We start from the raw sequence: 20,819 nt of genomic DNA on the forward strand, positions 1-20,819 counted from the left end.
ACAAGTACGCCAAAACACACACACAACTTTACGTGCTCTGTTCGGGCACCGAAAAAAACCCTTCTCTGATTACACTCGAAACCAACCCCGAAACCTAGTAAAAGGTCACGCGCGCAAAGCGACGAACGGAGCGCAGAAGCCGAACCGCAATCGCCGCAAAGGCCGCACAAGCCGAATCCACCCCAAGCACGATCGCACGACTGCTCCAACAGCTAGCGACGCTTCAGTTCTACGCTGAACTTCGAACGAGTCGGAACCAACGGGTAGAGGACGGAGCTGTGTGTGTGAGATCCTCCAAGTGTTAAAACGGTGCCGACTTCCCTCAGCAGTGAGCCTAGATGCCCCTAGCGTTTGCCTAAAAGCAGTGGGGCATTACATTCAGTGCGTGATATCTTTGTGGAGCAAATCGTTTGTGGCCGGTGCAGTTTGAGCGTCCATGACGTTCCGGCGGACAGTTTGGTGCGCGCGTACGACCCTCGACCTCGGCGCGCATTGCGTGCGTCGTTAACAGTGCCACGGTTTAAGTGAACTCAATCAACGGGCAGCTTTAGTGGCCGGCTAAGTGCAGTGCCAGCAGATAAGAGCACTATCAAACCGTCGTAGCATCGAGCAGACCCGATAATCATGCTGATAGCGTCCCAGCTTGCCCTGTGGGGGCTGGCGTTGATAGGCGTGTGGGCATTGGCCTGGTGGATGTACGATAATCTAAAATCGTTGGCACAAATTGGTGTCGCCCTGCTAGCTCCCTACTTCGCGCCGGCGGAACACAAAACGCTTACTGAGCGGTTTGGAAAATGGGCCGGTATGTGTTGTGCGGTGCCGGAAGTTCCAGTGATTGCCATGACCCGCCGGTGCATTGCATTTTAAATTTAATTTCCATCCTTTTTCTCCATTTTACATTCCAAACACGCACACAGTCATTACCGGCTCGACCGATGGCATCGGCAAGCAGTACGCTTTCCAGCTCGCGAGCCGTGGCCTCAACGTCGTGCTAGTCTCACGCTCCACCGACAAGCTGGTCGCGGTGGCGGCCGAAATCGAGTCCAAGTACTCGGTGAAGACCAAATGGATCGCGGTCGACTTTAGCAGCGGGCGCGAGATCTACGATCACCTGCGCAGGGAGCTCGAATCGGTGCCGGTTGGCATTCTAGGTAAGCAGCTGGCACACTCCGTCACTAATGCACCCCAAGATGGGCAGCGTTTAGAATGGTACGAATATTCAATGTGCAAAATGCAAATCTGCATCCACATCGCGCATACTACTCCCGGCGCACAGTCTACATTTTAATGGCGTTAGAACGTTTGCCGCATTTGCGCAAACCGGCGCACATTTGACTGGTGACTGGTTCTGGGCGACTAACTAACTTCGTTTTTGCTTTTGTATTGCCCCGTCCGTACAGTAAACAACGTTGGCGCGAATGTGGACTACCCGGACGATCTTGATCACATTCCCGAGGACAAGCTGTGGCAGCTGATCAACATCAACGTCGGTGCGGTAACGATGCTGACGCGCACGGTCCTCCCGGGCATGAAGAAACGCGGCCAGGGCGCGATCGTTAACATCTCGTCCGGTAGCGAGCTTCAACCATTACCGTATATGACGGTTTATGCGGCAACCAAGGTAACTGTCGGACGGCATCCTGCCCACCACGGGGCATCGAAATATCATTGCCTAATGCTTTCTTTTGCTTGGACAACTTCTCTTTTATCGGTCGCTGGCTTACGTAGGCTTACATCCACAACTTCACCCTCGCGATGCAGCAAGAGCTGGAACCGTTCGGTATCACCTGCCAGCTAGTGAGCCCCATGTTTGTAACGACCAAGGTAAGCTGATCACGGGTCTCACACGTCTAGTGAGTGTCCTCCGTGCGATCTCGAGTGTCAAGTTCTGATCACGCAGACGGCGTGCGGCTAGAGAGACTCGCCTGAAGCGATAGGGCTTGAAGTGTCAAGTGGAACCGCTTTTTTCCAAACAGTCGTGAACTTTTGCCGGCAAGTCGCCCTCGATGCTGCAACATTATACTCAGTGTGTGTGTGTATGAACGGTAAAGGCATTGATTAGTGATTGAGCGAGTGAGTGCAGTGAACCGCAATATCTGATCACCTGGGTGACTAAACCCCTCACATGAGGCATATGATTAAAAGTTTTGCAAGCAAAAGCATAAGAGCAACACTTTACCCATCCGGTGATCGCTCAGCACAGTGACAGTGAGGATAGCAAATTGCACAAAGTGTCTGTGTTGGCTTCAGCAATCACACGGAATATGCAAAGTGCGCAGGAGGAGAGTAGCGATGTTCGCCTTCGACGCTGCCCTAATGTGTGTTTTTTCAATATTAGTAATGAAAGGAGGACAAACAGTGGCCGCGTTAATAGTGTGCTAACAGTTGTGGCCCTGCTTCAACAACCAACAACCGATGGATTGTGTTTGTGACAGGCAAAGACACACAAAGCAAGACTCATTCAAGACGGTGGGACGATAAATTGCAGAAGATAACGACAGGCTCCTGAAGCCACTTGTCCAGCAATTTGTTTTCTGCTGTCTTGAAATTAAAGTGTTCATAGTGATGCCCTTTTTGAGTGTTCGATGTCCCAATTCACTTTTCAGAAAATGAGAACCTTAAAAGCCTTTTCGGTTCGGTTCCAACCTTGGTTAGAAGTGATCTTCCACCGGAATAATCCGTTCCATCGAGTTCATTGTATGAATGATTCAAAATTCAGCTCTCCAGCAACTTCTACAAACAAGAGCTCGTGTCGTATCTTGAGGTAGGTCCGGTATTAAACCGGACCGCTTTACCCAGTTTTTCCCCACATTTCCACAAGCACACACGCGAATCCCGTTCGAATCGCACGACAGCGGCACCTGCTCAAGGCCAACCAGGTGCCAGTTCGTGAGACGCTATGCCACGACGCAAACCTCAAGAAGCAGATGAAGTAATACAAGTTCTGGGCCTGGGAGAAATACAAGTTCTGGGCCTGGGAGAAATACCATCCGGAGGCCACAAGCGGATCGTCAAAATAGTGGCAGTTGAAGGCAGCAATCAGACGATGCCGCGTTTTGCAGTCGTAACAATTCGTGAAAATCGTAAGGCAGATGCATTGCGGGCGATGCGTTTTAATGCGCGAAAAATTGCCATCCCGACCTTGCTGAAAGGATGCCTGAAGTTAAACGTGATCGGCATTTTTCTGCCGCTATCGACCTTGCAATAGTAATAAAATAGCAATTAAAAGGGTCGTAAAAGTGTGTCCGAAACGGTGTAAACAATGTGCGCAATTTAGTTAAGCGTCGTTTGACCGATTGACCAGCCAACATTAAAAAGCAGTGATGCGAAAAGCGCTTTTTTGCGTTAATAATGATTGAATGAACAATTGGCTTCGTGCATTGGTGAGGATCTTTCGGCGATCATTACGAAGCAGCTGATACCACACATTTGCCTGCAAATGTGAAATCTCCGATGGTTCTGAACTTTACAATAGTTTGTTGATCGGTATCGATCTCTAGCAAATGATAGTGGGAGATCGTGTACATAATGATCGTCGCATGCAGTTCAGATGATCGTGTACAATCTTACGTAGCCTTCCATACCTTCGTTTGGATGCTTCACACCGAGCAAGTTGCAACGTCGCTTGAGGTCGATCGTCGCTAACATGCATGAGTAATGTGCAGTTAAGCCTTGAAAATGGATCTTTTTTTTCATATGATTGATAGCGATCATATGATGTATGCTTGAGACAAAGGCAACACTTTGCTTTAAGCTCTTTTTTTTTGTTTCTTTTTCAATGTTTGTGTTTGTTTATTTTGTTATATTACTCTATCATTTTTCATTGTTCTTTTATTTTTTATATTGCTACATTGCCTTTTTTCATTTGTTTTGTTACATTTTCTAATATATGATGTTTTATCTCTTTTTTATTACCGGTTGATTATTCTGTTAAATAAATTAAAACTTACTAAAATATTTGTTGAAATGAATTTACGATTTTCTGATTTATACCTATTATTTCATTACTCACATGTTAAAGTGCGTCAAGAAGAGAATGTTTCATTTGCTATCGTTTAACTTCTTTTATCAGTTCTATTGGTTTCAATTAACTTTTACCTTTAATTAATTTTAATTTATTATTTTGATGTGGGATTCAAAATAATAACCAGATTCTAAATCTGCAATCTTTCTCCTTGAGCACTTGAAACCATTTCCATAGACACTATATCAGTTGCTGCAGTTGCTCTCCCGTATTGTCTGAATGTAAAACCTGATCCAACGCCACCAAACTCCCCGCTGATGTACGAGCTTTGCCTTCAGCCACCATTTAGATAATATTTCAGCTTCGCCAGAGCTTTTCGGCTTCCACTGAAGCTACGCGATGAAGGGCGACTGGTTTTTGTTTTTGGTTTTTTTAATTCACTTTTTTCCACACCCCAAACCACCTCGTTCAACATTTCACAAATATTTGCCACGGCAGTGGTAATTTTTAATGCAAACGAATCGCCTTACGCCCCCGTCCATTCGTCGGGAGGTCAAAAACGGTGGCCGGTTGGTGGCCGTGACGCTCGAAACCGTTGCATCATCCAAGCGGGGAATGTGTAGCTGTTTACGTTGCAGCAGCTGGCCCGTCCGGCTGGAGTGTTGAATGGTTTTGATCATAGACAAGGTGGTTCAAGCTCTTATGCTGCCATCGTTCATTTCAATTTCGCTCCGATCGATAAGTGGGCATAATTGCTGCTCAACTTTTAGGTGCGATTGGCAGGGTTTTCGCTAACGCAGAGGTGAGAGATATTTCGGATTACTATGTGAGCAAACGAAATTGTACTGATCGATGGTTAGTACTTATTCCTATTAAATTGCAAGTCTTGTTAAGCTTTATTAAGCTTCTCCGGTTTTTTGTTTTAATTGTTCTTATACAGTAAGAACATATTCTAGTTGTTTGTCTAGTTGTTGTAGCTTGGGTTAAGTTTCCTACAGTCATGTAAATGTTTCTGTAGTTTTTCTTATTACTAAATGGTATTATTTGATTCTATTTGGGTCAAACCCATTCGAAATAGCGGAATCTATGTTGGTTTTTCCACGCTCCACCTAAAATGGGATACCAAACATTCGATCGTGTTCTGGTAGACGACGAGTTCTTGTGATCATTTATATGACTCCACAATCGCAAAACAGGTTTACCAGGTGTCTGGAAACATCGCTAGAAGAAACTCTAGCAACGGCAGTAAACAACCAACCATAAGGTATGCCTTCTGGTTTAAAAATACTGGCATGCCCACAGGCCAACTGCCACTGCTAGCGACAGCTTGAATAACATCTTCAGGCTACACAAACGATAGTATCTTACACGCGACATGGCCTCACGTCACTAGGAGAAGTAGTTTACCTTAAACGTTCGTGGCGAATTCTGCTCCGTTCGATCGACACGACGATCATTATGCAGCAAGCACCGTTCTTCGTGTAGTGCAACACACTACAGAACGGTGGCATAAAGTCGATGTTTGAGCTCTTTGAACATCTTTACGAGAATTCATTGCTTAGCTCGGAGTGTCCTTGACTGAAGCAATTGCGAATTAATTTTACATTTTTTCCATACTTTTCCAACGGTTATTTCAGTGACGGTTCATGCAGGCATAGTGTCCTGTCTCTCCTTCATTTTTAGTGCCAATACGTTCACTAACCACCAATTTCCCCCCTCTCTCTCTCCCTTCCTGCTTCCAGATGAACAACTTCTCTACGACGATTATGGAGGGTGGACTGTTCATACCAAACGCAGAAATGTACGCCAAGTTTGCCACATTTACGCTCGGTAAAACGAAGCAAACTACCGGCTACTGGTCGCACGGCATACAGTACGGCGTGATGAAGCTGGTCCCGGAGTGGATCCGCACCATGATCGGGGGCATGATGAACAAGCAGTTCCGAAAGGAGTACTACGACCAGCAGCAGAAGCCAGCCCAGGCGAGTTAAGCGGGTCCTAGGAGCTATTTTACCTGGCCGTCCGAGTTGATGGACGATGTGTTGATGCATTTGTAGTTTGTTGGGGGGAGTGGCGTTAGACTGCCGAGATGTGCTTGTTCTTGTGCTTTGCTAGCTAAAAGCCCCAACATGCTTAAGTAAGTATTAATCTGTCGTTGTTGTCCACTCGCGAAACAGACTGAAGTACCCAACGGTGCCCAAGAAACTGTTGGGTTTTGTGTTTTTTTCAGATTTTCTATAAAACTCTGTAGAATGTGTTGTGTTAAGTTTGCTAAAAATGTTACTTGGTGCAATTAATTGTAAAATAAAGCGTAGATAAGACAACACGGAACAACGGATTTTTTTTCCATTTTCAAACCCATAGTTCCGCCGAAATATCACAGATGTCGCCACAAGCGTTTGAGCGATTTGCTTTCAAACCGTTGCTATGGTTACACCAGCAGCAAAACATCCTAAACATTTTCTGCAGGGAAAAACTACAAAGGCATCATGAAGCTGTTCAATTTTTACAATAAATCCGTTTACATTCAATACCGCAATCAACTCTGCTCCACAACGACGGTCATCGTGTGTGCCCTAACCCTAGGTGCGTTCGCTGTGCCGTACTACTTGCTGTCTTCCATCAGGCAGGGCGAACTGTGGGACCAACAGCGCACCGTGTACGAACAGCCGAAGATGTCGTTTCAGTACTCGTATCTATTCCTGGCGGAAATGGAAGATTCCGAAGAGGGACGTGCTACCAGCGCCTCGGTTGTAACGTGCAGTTCCTTCCCTTCGTACAGCACGCTCACCGAACAGCTACATCCGTGCAGTGACGTACAGGTGATTCCCACCGATACGAATCACGACCACACACTCGACCATCTTTCCGTCAGCATCAGCTTCAACCCACCCGACCGGGGCAGTCGGTTGTCGTTTTACACGTTTTACTTTTTCCTGGAAGCAACCGTATCGGTAAGATCATAAAACGATTTTTTTTAATTATTTGCTTATTACTATGCGCTTTCTTTCTCACTCCTCGCAGTCACAGTGTCGGTTCGTTATTCCCGCATTTGTCTCGTTGGAAAAAGTCCCACCACCTGCCGGACGAACGTTCCTGTCCGGCACGATCGTGCACAGTGGATTGATGGCCACCAGGCAAACGGTCGCCCTGCAGTGTCCGTTCTTTATGCGGCATCACCAATCACACTTTAGTGATCGGTACTATCCGAATGAAAATACCACCCTGGATGGATTTGAACCGCGTGTAATACGAGCACAGATAGAAGCAGCCAATCCGGCGTACTATGAATATCGACCCCAACACACCGACTGGACGATGGACGGTTCGGGAACGATACGTGTGCAAATCGATGTCGCAATTGGAGGAAACGAAAGTACATCCGTTGCCTTACTCTACCGAACGTCCCTGTGGTGGAAGCTGTGCCAGTTCTGGGGCAGCTATTTCCCCCTGCTGATCGTTTCCCTGTGGCTGGCGGAGAAGAGCAAGCAGTATCTGTTCGAACGCTTCTTTCTGCGTGCGGTTGAAGTGGTGCCGTGGAAGAATAAATACAACTAGTGCAGTCACGCGAACGCTCCGTATCACACAATGGTTGGATGTATTTCGTTCCGAGACAGATTTCAAAGGAAAGGCTGTGGCATCGGACTGGCGGCCGAACGCATCGCGTCCTGCTGCAGCCTGTTGTCCTCCAGTATGATCGGACTGTGCGGGTTGTAGTCTAGCTGCACGAACAGATACCGATACTCGTACCCACCGGCGTCTGTTTTGCGCTTCTCCAGATGCACCGTGCCCCGGTTCCGGAAGCCCTGCACGTGAAACTGCATCCGAATGTACTCGACCCCGTCCTTCACGTACTGCGTGTGGGCGACACGCGTTCTCCGTCCGCGGCGCGTTTCCTCACCGTAGCCCTTGATCGGTGCCCCGAGTGCGTCCTTTACCCGGGGCTCTTCCTTCACCCGCTCCAGCGCTTCCGAGTAGATGTTGTTCGGACTGTCCGAGGAAAACAGCTCCCAAAAGATGACGTAAAACAGCATGCCGGTGACGCCGACACCGAGCAATATTACGCCCATGTAGCTGGCGGTTTTCGTGTTTTCCTTCACCCGCTCCCCAATTGGGCGTACATCGGTCGATACGTCGGTTCGGTCGCTGCCGGCCGAGAGGGATTTCGAGCTGTGGTTGGGAGCATTTCCGGTTGAGTATCGGCACACCAGGGAGGGAAGCGGTCGGGTGTATCGTAGCAGCGACAGGGAAAGGCTGCGCTGTCTGACTAGTAGTGGACGCAGTGCCAGGAGGGACATGCTGTAATGCAGTTGAGAGCTGTAGTGTGCTTGGACAACGAGGAATTACGATACCGTGTGGAATAATTATGTAAACATCCATGGTTTAGGAGGGGCAATGTACTGCTCCTACACATGGCAGCTAGCTCACCTTGTGGCAAAATGCTGGAAACTTCTGTTTTACTACACTTTTAGCGCAATTGAATGCTATTAATTGGGTCGAACCCTTTACTAAATTAGATAAATACAACAATTATTAAAATTCTGCAAAGCCGGCCGTATTTTGGCTGTCAGCTGTGTTTACGTATTTTGATACAACAACAAGGTACGATTCCCAAACAACATTTTTTCACGGCACGGATGTCAACATAACGTACTGTCCTACAGCTGTGCTGCAAATCAAACGAAATAAATCACGTTTTAATCAGGCCCGTGTCATTGCTTTTTCGCATGAGATTATATCGGAAGGCCTTTAAAAAGTAAAAACAATCGGTTCGCGCTACCACGAAAATTTAAGGAATAACGAAGCTGGGTATCTCTGCGAAACAGCAGGCTGCATTGAAGTCGCGGAAAATTTGACAGCTCAATTGTAGTACAACTGTTATAAACAAGGTGCAAATTTCAAAAAAATTACACAAACATAAGTAATATTTTGGCGAGAAACCGTGAAACTCAACTTACGTGGAAATTTTGTGATCGTTTTCGGTTCCTATTAACCGTGTAACTCAGGGACCGCTTGTACTTCTATACGATCAACTTTTGTACCGTAACGAATTTTCTGCGAGCCCTCCCAAGTGCCACAAATCCACTAAACGACCACTAAACGGGTTCTAAACGAATCAAGCTCTCTATCGAAACGGAATATAGAAAGACTTCGTTGAGCAGACGGTGAACAACTGATGCATTCTTAACATAGCAAAAAAAGCTGGTGCTGCCATCTGTTGGTGGGATACCCAGTTTTGTGTTTCGGACTGGTGCACAATTGAGGATATTAAGGACACGCACGGCTCTTCTGTATCAACCACTTATATTCTAATATAAATAACATATATGCTACAAGACTGTTGTGTGTGTCGGGTCGCGGTCGGATCGAGTGCCGACCCTCGGTAGCCCGATCGCTCCCGAAGCCCTTAACGGCCATTCAGACGTCGGATGCTGTCAGTTGCACGACAGCATCGAGTCGCGGTTACACTGCACCGTTTCTGTACACAACACCCAGCCAGTGGAGTTATCCTCGCTTTGAGAGCTTTCTCCTTCCCTCTGTACTGTTGAATGGTTTCGCATTGAAGTTATGCATCACTAGAACTAGAGCGACGATACGATTGCTTAAATACTAAACTCCAATTTCACCCAGTAAACCTGCAGTCTGTTTCCGAGTTACGCGGTTCTCGACTTACGCGGCTTCGAAGACATTTTGAGATTCATCGCGGGCGCGGAAACGCGTAAAACAACCCAGCCATAGAAATGAAATGACATTCGAACGGTTTGATAGATGGATAATCGCGAAATATGTTTTTGGTCATCTTGAAGCAGTGTACGGCTGGAAATACACAAACCAAGATTTGAGCGGTACCGTGAAAATCGCATATGACTTGTGCTATCAGTTCTGTTATAAAATCTGTCTAACAGGTGGGATAATCCCGGTTCAATGATAAATTCATCCGAGTTCTAGCGAAATGTATGAAGGTTTCAAGATGAAATATTGTTTTCAATTTTCGAAACAACAGGCGCAATTGCAGGCACGAAAGATTTGACAGCCTAATTGGTCTACAACTGTTATAAACAAGGCGCGAATTATGCGATGCCACGACGATCTCGATACGAGTATTTCTAGCCTTAGGCCACACCAAGTCATTAGAACTGTCAAGTTCGCGAGTCCGTCTACGATTCGTGTCGTTCTATTGAGCTACAGCCGGACTGAGCTACATTCGTCGAACGCGCGTCGTGTATTCGCGGTCTCACATTCGTCTGGTGTGAAAAAGCTCTTTGGGTCATCTATAGAAGCAGTGCCCGGCAGGCAATTGACGTTTCATACTATGGCGAGGGGCGTTGAAACGCATGGAAGAGCAGCAAGAAACACGGACGAGCGCTGATGAACTGCAACTGTGTGCGTGCAACAGCACCAAACGGCATGTGACGACGGACAGTGTGTGGATGTGTGTGTGTAATTTTAGGCAGCGAAGATGGATCGAGGTTATGTTTACAAAGTGAAAGAGTTTGATGCAGAAGCGTCTTTGTGATAAACATGTATTTTAGTTGCATAATTTCAGTGTTAAAGTTTGTAATGTGAACTTAAAAGTAATGACCAATGGTGCTATTCACTTGTGTGCTGTTGGCGAATATTGAAGCGTTGAAATATTGAAGCTTCCTATGTTAGTTTGTTGTGCTTAGTGTGAAGCAAAAATGTGTGCTAAAGTGTTATAAATTAGAAATATGTATACGTATCCGTCTAATGTTCGGTTGTATCTATCTAATTTTCCATATTTTTGGGTGTCCTTATCGTTTACCAGGAGAAAACTATAGATGGAGGTTAGATACGTGCAGCTATTTCGCCTCCGCAGGAAGGTATGTTAATTAAAGTTGTTGTATTTGTAATTTTGTCAGTTGTGGTGCATGTGTCAGTTTTCTTTTTAAATATTCTTTATCATATTCTATATCTACGTCTATTCCCACGTGGTTTGTGGCGATAGACTGCACTGTATTTGGGTAGCTACTAAAAGCTATTTTTTTCTGACGATCCTTCCCAGGTACACCGTGCAAGAAAAGTCCCATCAAACAACACGTCTAAAGCCTCATGCATCCTGTTGTTGGCATCCTGGCTGCTGATATCTGCATCTATTATTTAAGTATAACTGCCAAATGCAAAATCATCTCCAGCTATTTTTGCTTCAAATGCATCAAACTTTTGTTCATTTTCGATTTTTTCTATTGCTAAACTCTGCGCATTTCTTCTTATACCCTTCATAGGATTCAGTATTGTGGACTGCTCATTTAAAATCACCATTATCTGTGCGCTGCGTGCATCTATTTTCATTAACAGCATCCGACAACGAAGGCAGCAGCTTCCAGAATGCTCTGTAGAAGTAATTGAAAAGACTGCTTGATTTGCTCCTGCTGCAGTCTGGTGTTCATCGTCGGTGATCATCATTATTAGTGACGAAGGCAGCACAGGTTCGTACACCGGAAACGTAGCAGAACTCGTTGACGGTTTCTGATCACTTTTCCTGGTTATATTTTTAGGCAAATTTATCACAACAGGACCAGTTACTCGTTCAGTCGTTATGTAAGTTATGCGCTTGTCGATGGCACTGAATTACCACCATCAACTATCTTGCCTGGCGGACGGATCTGGCTAGGAACACAGGTAAAAAATTGCTCAGATATAGCAGTACTCGTTGATGGTTTTTGAACATTAACGCTGATCATTTTGGCTGGTGTACGGCTCACAATACAAACAGATCCTCTAGGAGTCGCTATCACCGATGCAGAAGCACTGGTGGGTAATTGTTGTCTTACAACAGCGGACATCATATCACGCTGATTCTTCGGAGCATGAACTTCGACAAGCGATGCAATCGATGGTACTGCAGATCCCGCCAATGCCTGTTGTCTACCGATCTTCATGCCTGATTCCTGCGGTAGAGCATCAGCAACCGGTACCACTGATGGCGCAGCAGTACTAGTTGACGGTTGCTGTCCATGTTGCTGGCCTAACGGACGGAATGGTGCAAGAACATCAGGTAATGTGGACCGATGATGATTATCATCACCGGCATTCGAGACCAGCGCTGACACTTCATCCGTTACCTTCAGCTGTTCATCAACACGGACTGGCATTCTTTGTTGACTCGCGGTGACCGGCCACTGAAACCACCGAAGGCACTGCACTTGTTGTCGGAAGTTGTCCAACAACACGGACCGGCAATCTGGGGGGACGGATAGCACGAGGAATGGCAACCGGAACCACCGATGGCACTGCACTTGTCGTCGGAAGTTGTCCAACAACACGGACTGGTACATCTGACTGACGAAGCTACTTATCACATACCCGCGTTTTATGTCCCCATTCTTGGTGTTTCCGGGTTACTCGCCATCGCGCTGTAGTCGGATCATACTGCACCTGTCCTGCTTCGATTAATGCCTCCCCTAAGACAAAATTAGAGCACGCGTTCCTATTCCTCATCCTCCGGCGCTGTCTGGAGAATGTGGGAGTCACTGCTCTATAAAAACCACCGGACTACCACAAACTGGAAACAGCGGAAAACCCCGTGGGTCACCGGCCACCATGCTAAATTGAAGCAAAGTTGAAGTAAGTCTGACAGTATCTAAAGTAATAGAAAGACTGTTTGATAAATTAACATTGTTTTATTTTTCATTTCAGCTAATCTGCCGTGCGAAATAGCAAAAACAAAAATTTCATTTTAATGTTTTATTAAGCTAAACTGACATTATATTTTTAATCTAAAACGTTTTTGCTGTGTTTTTTTCTCATCGCGTTTAGGCGTCGTGTATCAGATTGCAACTGCTAATAATTTCGTCGTCTGAGGCGGACTGTTATGGAGGTACCAAATCTTCAGTAATGATGAATGCGTTCACGCTTCTACGAGCCGGTAATTGGCGGTATCCAGATTATCGTCGTACTGTTAGCTTACCTAAGCTACCGAAATTAGCGACAGTGTAAAATGTAAGAGAAAGACAAATTGACGATATAATTAAAATTAATGGTTTACATGGATTGCGCTCCACTAACAATATTTTTCTCTTATTTTGTCTATTTCAGCTGTGCTGTAAGAATTACGAATGGTCGTGGTAGACGCGTTAGGATTGCAAGGCGATAATTGCGCTCTGAAAATGCTAGCACAGATGTTTGGGCCACAGAGGTGACGTTCCGAGATTGTAAAAACATGCCGGGCCCACAGGTACGCAACAACCGCGCCCAAATCTATGGCATAGCATTGGGTGTTAGCTCGTCCGCTAGCACCGGTTACACTGGTGCGGGTAGGAAGCGTGCAAATGAAAAAAATATGTAAAAATGTCCTCTTATTCCTTTGTACATACAAGAAACGATCACGAACGATCAGCATGAAATGCACTTGACTGATATTATTCTTCTTTCTTTAGTTTCAGATAAGCCGTTCTCATCATAGCCGTACCATGTACGGTCGGCTAGTTACACTTCATCACGAAGGACAATCACATCTAGGTGACGGAATGCTGCCAAAACGATGAAGCTGGCTTAGTCCTCGATGACGACGCAACTCCTGTACGTTCGTCGTCATACTATCATTTTAACTGGAGGCATGTTTGTTTAGGCGGCTACAACAAATTGTTTGAACATGTTCAATGAAACAAACATGTTGTTTTGGCTTCTCACAATTATTGGTAATGTATTGCATTCTCTACGCTTTATTTATATGAAACGCAAATAACTTTCTTTACTTATTCTATATTTTATTTTTTAATTTAATTACAGATGAATGCTGGAAATCTCCGTGATAGCCGTTTTATTGCGCTGAATTAGGTTTGTATGAAAAATAGTGTATTTTTAGAATATTTAATTATCAATAAAATAACGGTCGATTTGAAAATTAGCTGTGTTGATATACAACCCGAATGAAAGAAATACACGGATAAACGAATGTAAACAATACACGAAAGAACGGGAGGTCCGTTTCATCCGTACCCCCCCACGCCCAATCATGTCTTCCGTTGGGCGCCTGAATCATGCACGGTTGGGCGCCCGTTTCTCCTCCTCCGGCGCCCTCAGTTTAGCTGTCAATTGCCTGCCGGGTGTAGCCGCGCCCTATGCGCTCATCACTGTTGGCCTTTGAATCACTTTTTGTAGATAATCACTTATAAACACAAAATCAGCCAACACATTACTTGTTTTGCGCACAAATGTGTCAATTCTGCTATTTTGGATTAATATTGTGCACCATGCTACCCTTTTGCGTTTGATTTTCTTTCATCTTTTCGATAACAAAACAACAACCAAAACGGTTCACAGTGGAATTTCACGCTGGGCAAAATTAAACGCCCGTTGACAGTTCGGTTGTCAGCAAATACAAAATCACAATCAGAGTAGCCAGATTATTTTTGCGGTTTTCGGTAGGCGCATCAAAATTTTATCGGTAGTTTTCGGTAGGTTAAAACTCGAAACTTAACGCGAGTTAAAATAAGTGGAAGCAAAAGAAGTGTTAAGCGAGATGGGGGGGAGGCGTTACTAATGCACAAGATGAAAGTTCCATTTCAAAAGAATATGCATCCTTTACCTAGGATATGGATTAGATTTGGTTCAGCGGTTACACAAATGAAGGTCTTTCTGAAGTGTTGATCTGAAAATTGTACTAGGAATTCTAAGCCAAAGAAGGACTACGATGCTCATTCTTTTTTCTCAGTGGTGGCAAGTTCTTTGTCTTGGGGCTCCACGCGACCGCTTAGGGCCACTGCAGTGCTCCATTGGATACGATTTTATCGTACGTGCTGTAATTTGATTTTCGCTGGATTATTTAGATTGATTTAATTGTTTGGCTGAGTTTTGTAGTTCAATGATTAAAAAATTGAGATTTTTTCCTTCAAACCTTTTGGCGGATATATATAAATCGGTATTTCTGGTCACTCTGACCACTGCCCACTGTCTGTTGTCATAGTGCGGCAGGCGAGCACAGAAAGAACAAGTAGGAGTAGGGAAAGTAGCGAGCGAATCGTACGTGCACGGGTCCGTCGGTCCGTCTGCGGAAGAAGCAAAGGCAGTAATAATAATAAAGAAAAAACGCACGCAGTCGGTCGCGCGTGTACTGCCCATCCGTACGGGCGCTACACACAGTTCGTTATCACCAGCGAAGGAGAGCGAGCGCTTTGTTCTGCATCGCATCAGTTGGTGCAGCTCCGTTTGTGGGCCGTTGATAGAATTTCACAAGAGCGCTGCGACAGATGCGACTCATTCTGCCGATCATCGCGGCCGTGCGAGGAACGACGAGCCGCTCGGAGCGTTTAGTGTAATTGCATTTATTAGGCCACCGTTTTTCGCCCAAATTTTCCTTCCTCTCCCCCTTGCTGAAGTGAAGAAAGTTTGCAAGCCCGCAGGGGGTGGCAATTCTGCAGCGCAAACGTTTGTGCTGCAGCAAAACACGGCCTCGGAAAAGTCATCTCGTCACCGTGTGTGTGTGTGTGCTAAAAATACGTTCCCTTTCTTCCACCTCACCAAAAAGAAAAAAAACCTTGTGTGTGTGAGTTTTTTTTTGGCTTTCATTGCGCGTACATTTTCCACTCCGTGAAAGCCGCCTATGACGGACGGACGCTTTTCCTTCCAATCGTTGCATCCGCCGCACGAAACAAACCTAACACCACTACCACCATTAAAAGCGTTTGCAAATCGCAAATCGGTCAAAGGAGGAGAAAGAAGGAAAGAAAAACGAGGCCAAAGAAAGTCACACACATCGTTGGCTGAGTGAGCGGAAAAGCTGGGCCAGATTCCGGCGACTCCTCCCGCCGACGAGACGAGATTGGCGAACGAAATCAAACACTTTTGTAGGTGCCATTGTGTGTGTGTGTGTTTGTGTGTACAATTTCCACACATTTGGAAACGCGTCCAGCGGCGGTGCCAGCAACACATAGGAGGCGGTGATGGTGGGAAAATTGTTTGATATCGCGCGTCAGAAGCAAAGGGGTTGTTTAGGCATCAAATGACGCGTCTTTTGAAGCACCGAGGACGACGTGGAAATTACTCTTGTGTGTGTGTGTATTTTTAATATTTTATTTCCTTCGTTTTGTTGTCTACAGTCTTCATTCTCGTCTAAACTCACGTGTGTTATCAGTGTTTCCGGGAGCTTGAACCCGAGTGTATGTGAATAATCTGGAACAAGAAAAAAAAAACAAAACCAAAATCAACGCCCTGTGCTACGTAATCTTGTAGTTTTGAACGCAATACAAAACCCGCCGTATAATAGTGTGTATGTGTGTGTGTTTGTGGCCAGCTCTTGGTGTTCACAGCCTCCCAACAGCCACACAAAGGCCGATAGAGTGTGTCGTCAAGCAACCCGTGTCAAGGCGGTCTCCGTGACCACTCTCCTCGTTGATGGACAAGCGACCGTCAGCGAGCCGAACAAAGTAGTCGCTGCTGTGAAGAAAGAGAACCCCCATCTTCAAGCTCTCCAGAAGCAATGTCTATTTTCATCCGGCAAACTGCACCAAGCTGCTAGAAAAAGATTATTTACCCGTGATCGAAAATAGTTGAATCTACCCGCCTCCCCCCACCCGGCAGGCGGCAAACCGAGCAGACGATGCAAATGCGCGGGGCCAACGACGCTCTTGCCACGGTGCAGCATCCCTTCCCGCAGCAGCAGCAGCAGCAGCTGAACCCGTGCGGCACGAGACAACTGCAGCGGACGGAGCCCGGAACCGGTGCGATGGTATAATAGAGTCGCTTACCTTCCAAAAAAAGCGAGAAGCAACCACTCCGAAAAGGGGAGTGAATCACATTTAATAAGACACAGACAAAACACCAGCCAAGCTCACACACCAGAAAGAAGGAACAGGTAGGAAGGAGGGACACAGACAGACCCCCAAGATGGATTGGATTATCAACGATGAGCTCGGGCTGACGGTGGGCCATCTGGTGGGCTGGACGTCGGCCTCGTTCATGGTCGTCGGCGGCGTCCTGCCGTACATCCCCCAGTACCGGCAGATAAAGCAGACGCAGGACCCGGAAGGCTTCTCGCTGCACGTCTGCCTTGCCCTGCTGGTGGCCAACACGCTGCGAATACTGTTCTGGTAAGTGTGTCGGCCGGCCTTTCGCCGAACTCGCGGCCGTTTAATCCCTTTTTCTTCGTAGCAAATTGTAGGAGAGGGTGCACTTGGAATTCTGGGGACCATCTCGCACCCGGAAATTCGCCGGATGATATAAAAGCGGATACTTAAGCACATTCATCCCTCCGCCGTGGTGCAAGGATTAGCGTGCGGGCGCAGAGAGCGTAAAATATTCTCAAAAACACTCCAATCGATCGCGTCAGCGGAAGGGGAAGGGAAGAAGTAATATTTCTCCAACCTTTTGCAAGGACATTTTTCCGAAGGGCCATTTTTATCCAACCCGACGAAGAGAATGTCTGTGACCTTTCCGTGCGAGACCAAGCCCAGCCCCTTTTTTGGTGTTTTGTATAGAAATTAGGCTAAAAGGTAGCATTCTTTCGATTATTGGAAGAGTGAAACGACCCGGATGTCCGGTCCCGGACACAAGGCACTGGGTTGTAGTTGTAGAATTCGATTCGATTAGGTTAAACGTAATGTGAAAGCTGAGAAGCCTGAAAACATAAAATCAGATAACAATCACCCACTGCCCAACGTAGTGTAGGGGCCGGGGCAAAAAAACGGGATTCACAATTTCTTCGCCAGCTCTATCGTCTTCTAACGCGAGGCCTTGGATTCTGGCTGACCCAGGGCGGGACGGCGGGTCTTATCGGTAGCAGTGACCGGGCCCCAAGGCAAGGGCAGTAGATGATGGAATGGTAGCGCTTTTTTGGTGCCGGTTCATTGTGGCGATTGTGGTAAGCGATTCTACTGTTTATCGCTTGAGTTAATGCGTGAATAAGTGGAGTGAAAACACCATACTGTACTGTTAAAAAGGCAGTCGCAGTATGGAATTTTATATTTAGAGGTTTTTCTAAACGGTGAATCATTCTAACAGGGCGACAAAACTGTGTTGAATCAGAATGGCAACAATCTTCTGTTGTATTGGCGTAACAAAGAGCATTGTGTTTGATGTTTGCAAGGTTCACAAAGCCCATTTGAACTGGAAATCATTCAATTTCATTGCTCAGAAGAGATCTAGAGGGAAAAAATGACTCAACTCATAATTCAATACAACAAGATTACATTTTTTTAATTTAAAATGTCTAAAAACTGTAATTTACAAGTTTGGTTAGTAAATACCTAAATTGTAATAGCATTACTTGTACCCGAGTTCCACAAAATTATGCTTACTCACACACTTATCACACTACCTATTCCGATGGCCACTCGATTGCAAAAGCCCCACACCACACCTCGCGATAAATAGCCCGCGTTGAACGAACGGATTGCGAGGGTGTGGTAGGGGTGGTGGGAGGCACTGGTGCGATAAGATAAGCGCACGCAAAAACTAGCGCAACTCTAGCCACCGGCCGCCGACCGATAGAGGCTTTACCGATAGAGGCTCGGGGTAGAAAATAGATGAAACATTTCCTTCCGCAAATCTCTCTCTCTCTCGAGCCCCCATTTTTCGAGTGGGCGGATGAAATGCATGCAAAAGAAAACACTCATTAGTCTCTTTACCCTCCTCCTCTTGATAATAGACGATCGTCACCCCCAGCACAGTAGTTAGCGATATACACGCAAAGGTGTTTGGCGCGCGCGGTACGAGGTGTTAAAACAAATGGAAACAAACGCAATAGCAAGCGCAATTGCGCGCACATCAACATCCAATCCGCATTGGACGCAAATTACGACCCCTTTGGTGCGGGGGGAGCGTGTGTGGGCGCGCACCTCGCTGTCGGTGTGCGATGTAAGTGCGGATGCGGATGCCTTCGCGGGAAGATGCAAATAATGGAAGGTTGGTAGTGGCTGCAACGTGCAAAACGTGCGAGCGAGAACCATTTGCATACCGGCGGGGGCCGGTTGTTGGTATGGTTAGAGCTGAGAGTGTTGCCCCACGACCGGACCGAGGGGCGCTTCGATTGTTGGGCCGAAAGTTGGGCCGATAACCTGGCGATCGATGCGCGTGCGGCGTGGAGAGTTTGGCCGCGTAGAGTGAATGACGTTAATAACGGACGAATCGTTTTCGTAGGAGAGAAATTGGGGAGCTTTTTTGATGAAACAAGTTTCAGCAAAGAAAATAGTTTAAAATCAGTTCTATCTCAATATTTATTTTAATGGCCAATTTCTCTGTTCTATATCTACAATTAAACAGAATGAACATGGTTGTTTTTGGATAGATTTGAAATTTGGATTTTCATAACACGTGCGTAAGCAAATTTCATAACAAAATGGAAACGACACGTTTCAAATTGAACTCAATGAGCTGCATTACGTTTGAATGCTTTCAATTATGCGTTTTTTTTTAATTTAATTGTTGTATTATCAAAATTTACCTATTTTTTTATTTTTTATTTTTGTATACAATGATATTAAACATCTGCAAATAATTGGGAACGTGTAAGTCCATTTTGCATTACGAGAATTTTTCGTCATGGAATTGCATGGAATTTAATCGAGAACGTTGAATAAATTTTCACAAAATAAAGTTTTTTAGGGGCAAACGGGGCAAAATGAGCATGTGGGTTAAAATGGACACCTTCTAGTTAAGCATTATTTCACGGCTAAGGTAAAATCCAAGGCTCAAAATGTATTAATTGGAGTGTTCTATGAACAGCATGTAAGTTTTATAACCCGTCATTAACAAAAAACTAAAAAAAAAAAAAAACACACAATAAGGTTTAGTAGCATATTGATGTAATGTTTACTCCTTAGAAAATAACCTTCAAGTGATGTTACAGGGATGCATGGAAGATGTACATGGTATATTGTTAAAATATGATACTTCTATAGAGTTTGTCTGAAGAATGCAAGGCAATTAAATACGTATTTTCATTAATATAACCAAAAATATTAAAACAAATTCACGTGGGGCAAAATGGCCACTCATGTCCTAAACACGTTTGCAAAATGGGCAGATGTTTTTGACATATGGCGCTTGGTGAGGCTATGATGTTGTATTCGTCCACACAATCATGCTTACAGCAACAGCTTCAATATATTCTTTGTCGTCGAATGATACGTGTAAAAAGTGTTTTAATTTTAATAATGTATTTTTGAAAATAAAATTAAATATGAGCTTTCCTGAACAGCACAAAAATAGATAGAAAGAGAAAATATTTTACAAAACGTGTGCAAACGCTTTGACCATTACCGCGCTGTTGATGTGGCTCGTATTGCCCCAGTGTTTTGATGTTTCACGTTTTGTTTAGGGGAAGGTAGGTAAAGACGGACACGTTAAGGGAAATGGTAAAAATCTTGGGATATATAAGTGCAACGATCATGAAAAAGTGCATACATTATCTTACACTCATGTTTTATCAGAAAATGTGTTGAAATTTTTAAGTTTCCATCGATTTTTGCGTTTTTTTCATGAAAGAAAAACATGTTTTTTTTCGTGCAGTTTTGAAATGTTCGGGTAAGACGGACACCTTATATGGGAAAGATGGACACCATGAAGGGTAAGATGGACACCTGTAGAAAAGGTTAGAAAGTAAAGAGTTTTACAGCATTTTAACAAATTCTATCGCTTTCCACGTCCTGGTACGTTTATAAACCAATTCTTGGCCTATTGCAACGGCGATTCATTCAGCCATGCATTTAGGATTTGTAAACGGCGCTTGTAATATATCGTAGAATGCAGCATCTAAAGCATTATTGAAATATTGCGCACTTACAGCTGACATTGCTCCAGCTTACAGAACAACAGTCTAGAACTTCCTTTTAGGAAATTACTCCGCGAAAAGTCCATGACCCCAGTATTTATGAGGGACTTGTTAAAAGTTTAATCC

General features: G+C 45.2%; 4 protein-coding genes and 1 long non-coding RNA gene across 13 annotated transcripts in view; 4 read left to right on the forward strand and 1 right to left on the reverse strand.

Annotated features, from left to right (window-relative positions):
- Window positions 1–216: 216 nt before the first annotated feature.
- LOC120903411 (inactive hydroxysteroid dehydrogenase-like protein 1) lies at window positions 217–6,295 on the forward strand. The gene is made up of 5 exons (XM_040312825.1): window positions 217–802; window positions 918–1,151; window positions 1,401–1,621; window positions 1,729–1,824; window positions 5,707–6,295. The coding sequence occupies exons 1-5, from the start codon at window positions 625–627 to the stop codon at window positions 5,953–5,955; spliced, it is 978 nt and encodes a 325-aa protein (XP_040168759.1). The 5' UTR covers window positions 217–624; the 3' UTR covers window positions 5,956–6,295.
- Window positions 6,296–6,423: 128 nt separating this feature from the next.
- LOC120904007 (transmembrane protein 231) lies at window positions 6,424–7,536 on the forward strand. The gene is made up of 2 exons (XM_040313706.1): window positions 6,424–6,918; window positions 6,989–7,536. Exons 1-2 carry the CDS (start codon window positions 6,454–6,456, stop codon window positions 7,520–7,522), a joined length of 999 nt encoding a protein of 332 aa, XP_040169640.1. The 5' UTR covers window positions 6,424–6,453; the 3' UTR covers window positions 7,523–7,536.
- LOC120904008 (mitochondrial import inner membrane translocase subunit Tim21) lies at window positions 7,523–8,563 on the reverse strand. Its single transcript, XM_040313707.1, has 2 exons — window positions 8,393–8,563; window positions 7,523–8,263 (listed from the first exon to the last, which is right to left on the reverse strand). The coding sequence occupies exon 2, from the start codon at window positions 8,260–8,262 to the stop codon at window positions 7,585–7,587; it is 678 nt and encodes a 225-aa protein (XP_040169641.1). The 5' UTR covers window position 8,263; window positions 8,393–8,563; the 3' UTR covers window positions 7,523–7,584.
- A 1,754-nt stretch (window positions 8,564–10,317) lies between these two features.
- On the forward strand, window positions 10,318–13,829 carry LOC120903960. 2 transcript variants are annotated; one of them, XR_005739680.1, is made up of 11 exons: window positions 10,318–10,806; window positions 10,989–11,087; window positions 11,209–11,412; window positions 11,482–11,605; window positions 11,700–11,981; window positions 12,055–12,550; window positions 12,623–12,632; window positions 12,743–12,925; window positions 13,022–13,160; window positions 13,363–13,623; window positions 13,715–13,829. It is a non-coding gene; the product is annotated as an uncharacterized LOC120903960 (long non-coding RNA). The 2 variants fall into 2 exon arrangements; XR_005739679.1 differs by lacking the exon at window positions 12,623–12,632 and having other exon boundaries at window positions 10,989–11,412.
- A 1,089-nt stretch (window positions 13,830–14,918) lies between these two features.
- LOC120905137 (solute carrier family 66 member 2) overlaps window positions 14,919–20,819 on the forward strand; it is a 29,164-nt gene continuing 23,263 nt past the window's right edge. For 2 of the 8 annotated variants that reach the window (XM_040315921.1, XM_040315927.1), the window contains exon 1: window positions 15,000–17,013. In XM_040315921.1, coding sequence (XP_040171855.1) covers window positions 16,811–17,013 — 203 coding nt within the window. In that variant the 5' untranslated portion in view covers window positions 15,000–16,810. The other 6 variants (XM_040315925.1, XM_040315926.1, XM_040315923.1 and 3 more) reach the window with 6 other exon arrangements.

This window comes from Anopheles arabiensis, chromosome 3, assembly GCF_016920715.1.
Source record: "Anopheles arabiensis isolate DONGOLA chromosome 3, AaraD3, whole genome shotgun sequence".
Taxonomy (NCBI): Eukaryota; Metazoa; Arthropoda; class Insecta; order Diptera; family Culicidae; genus Anopheles; species Anopheles arabiensis.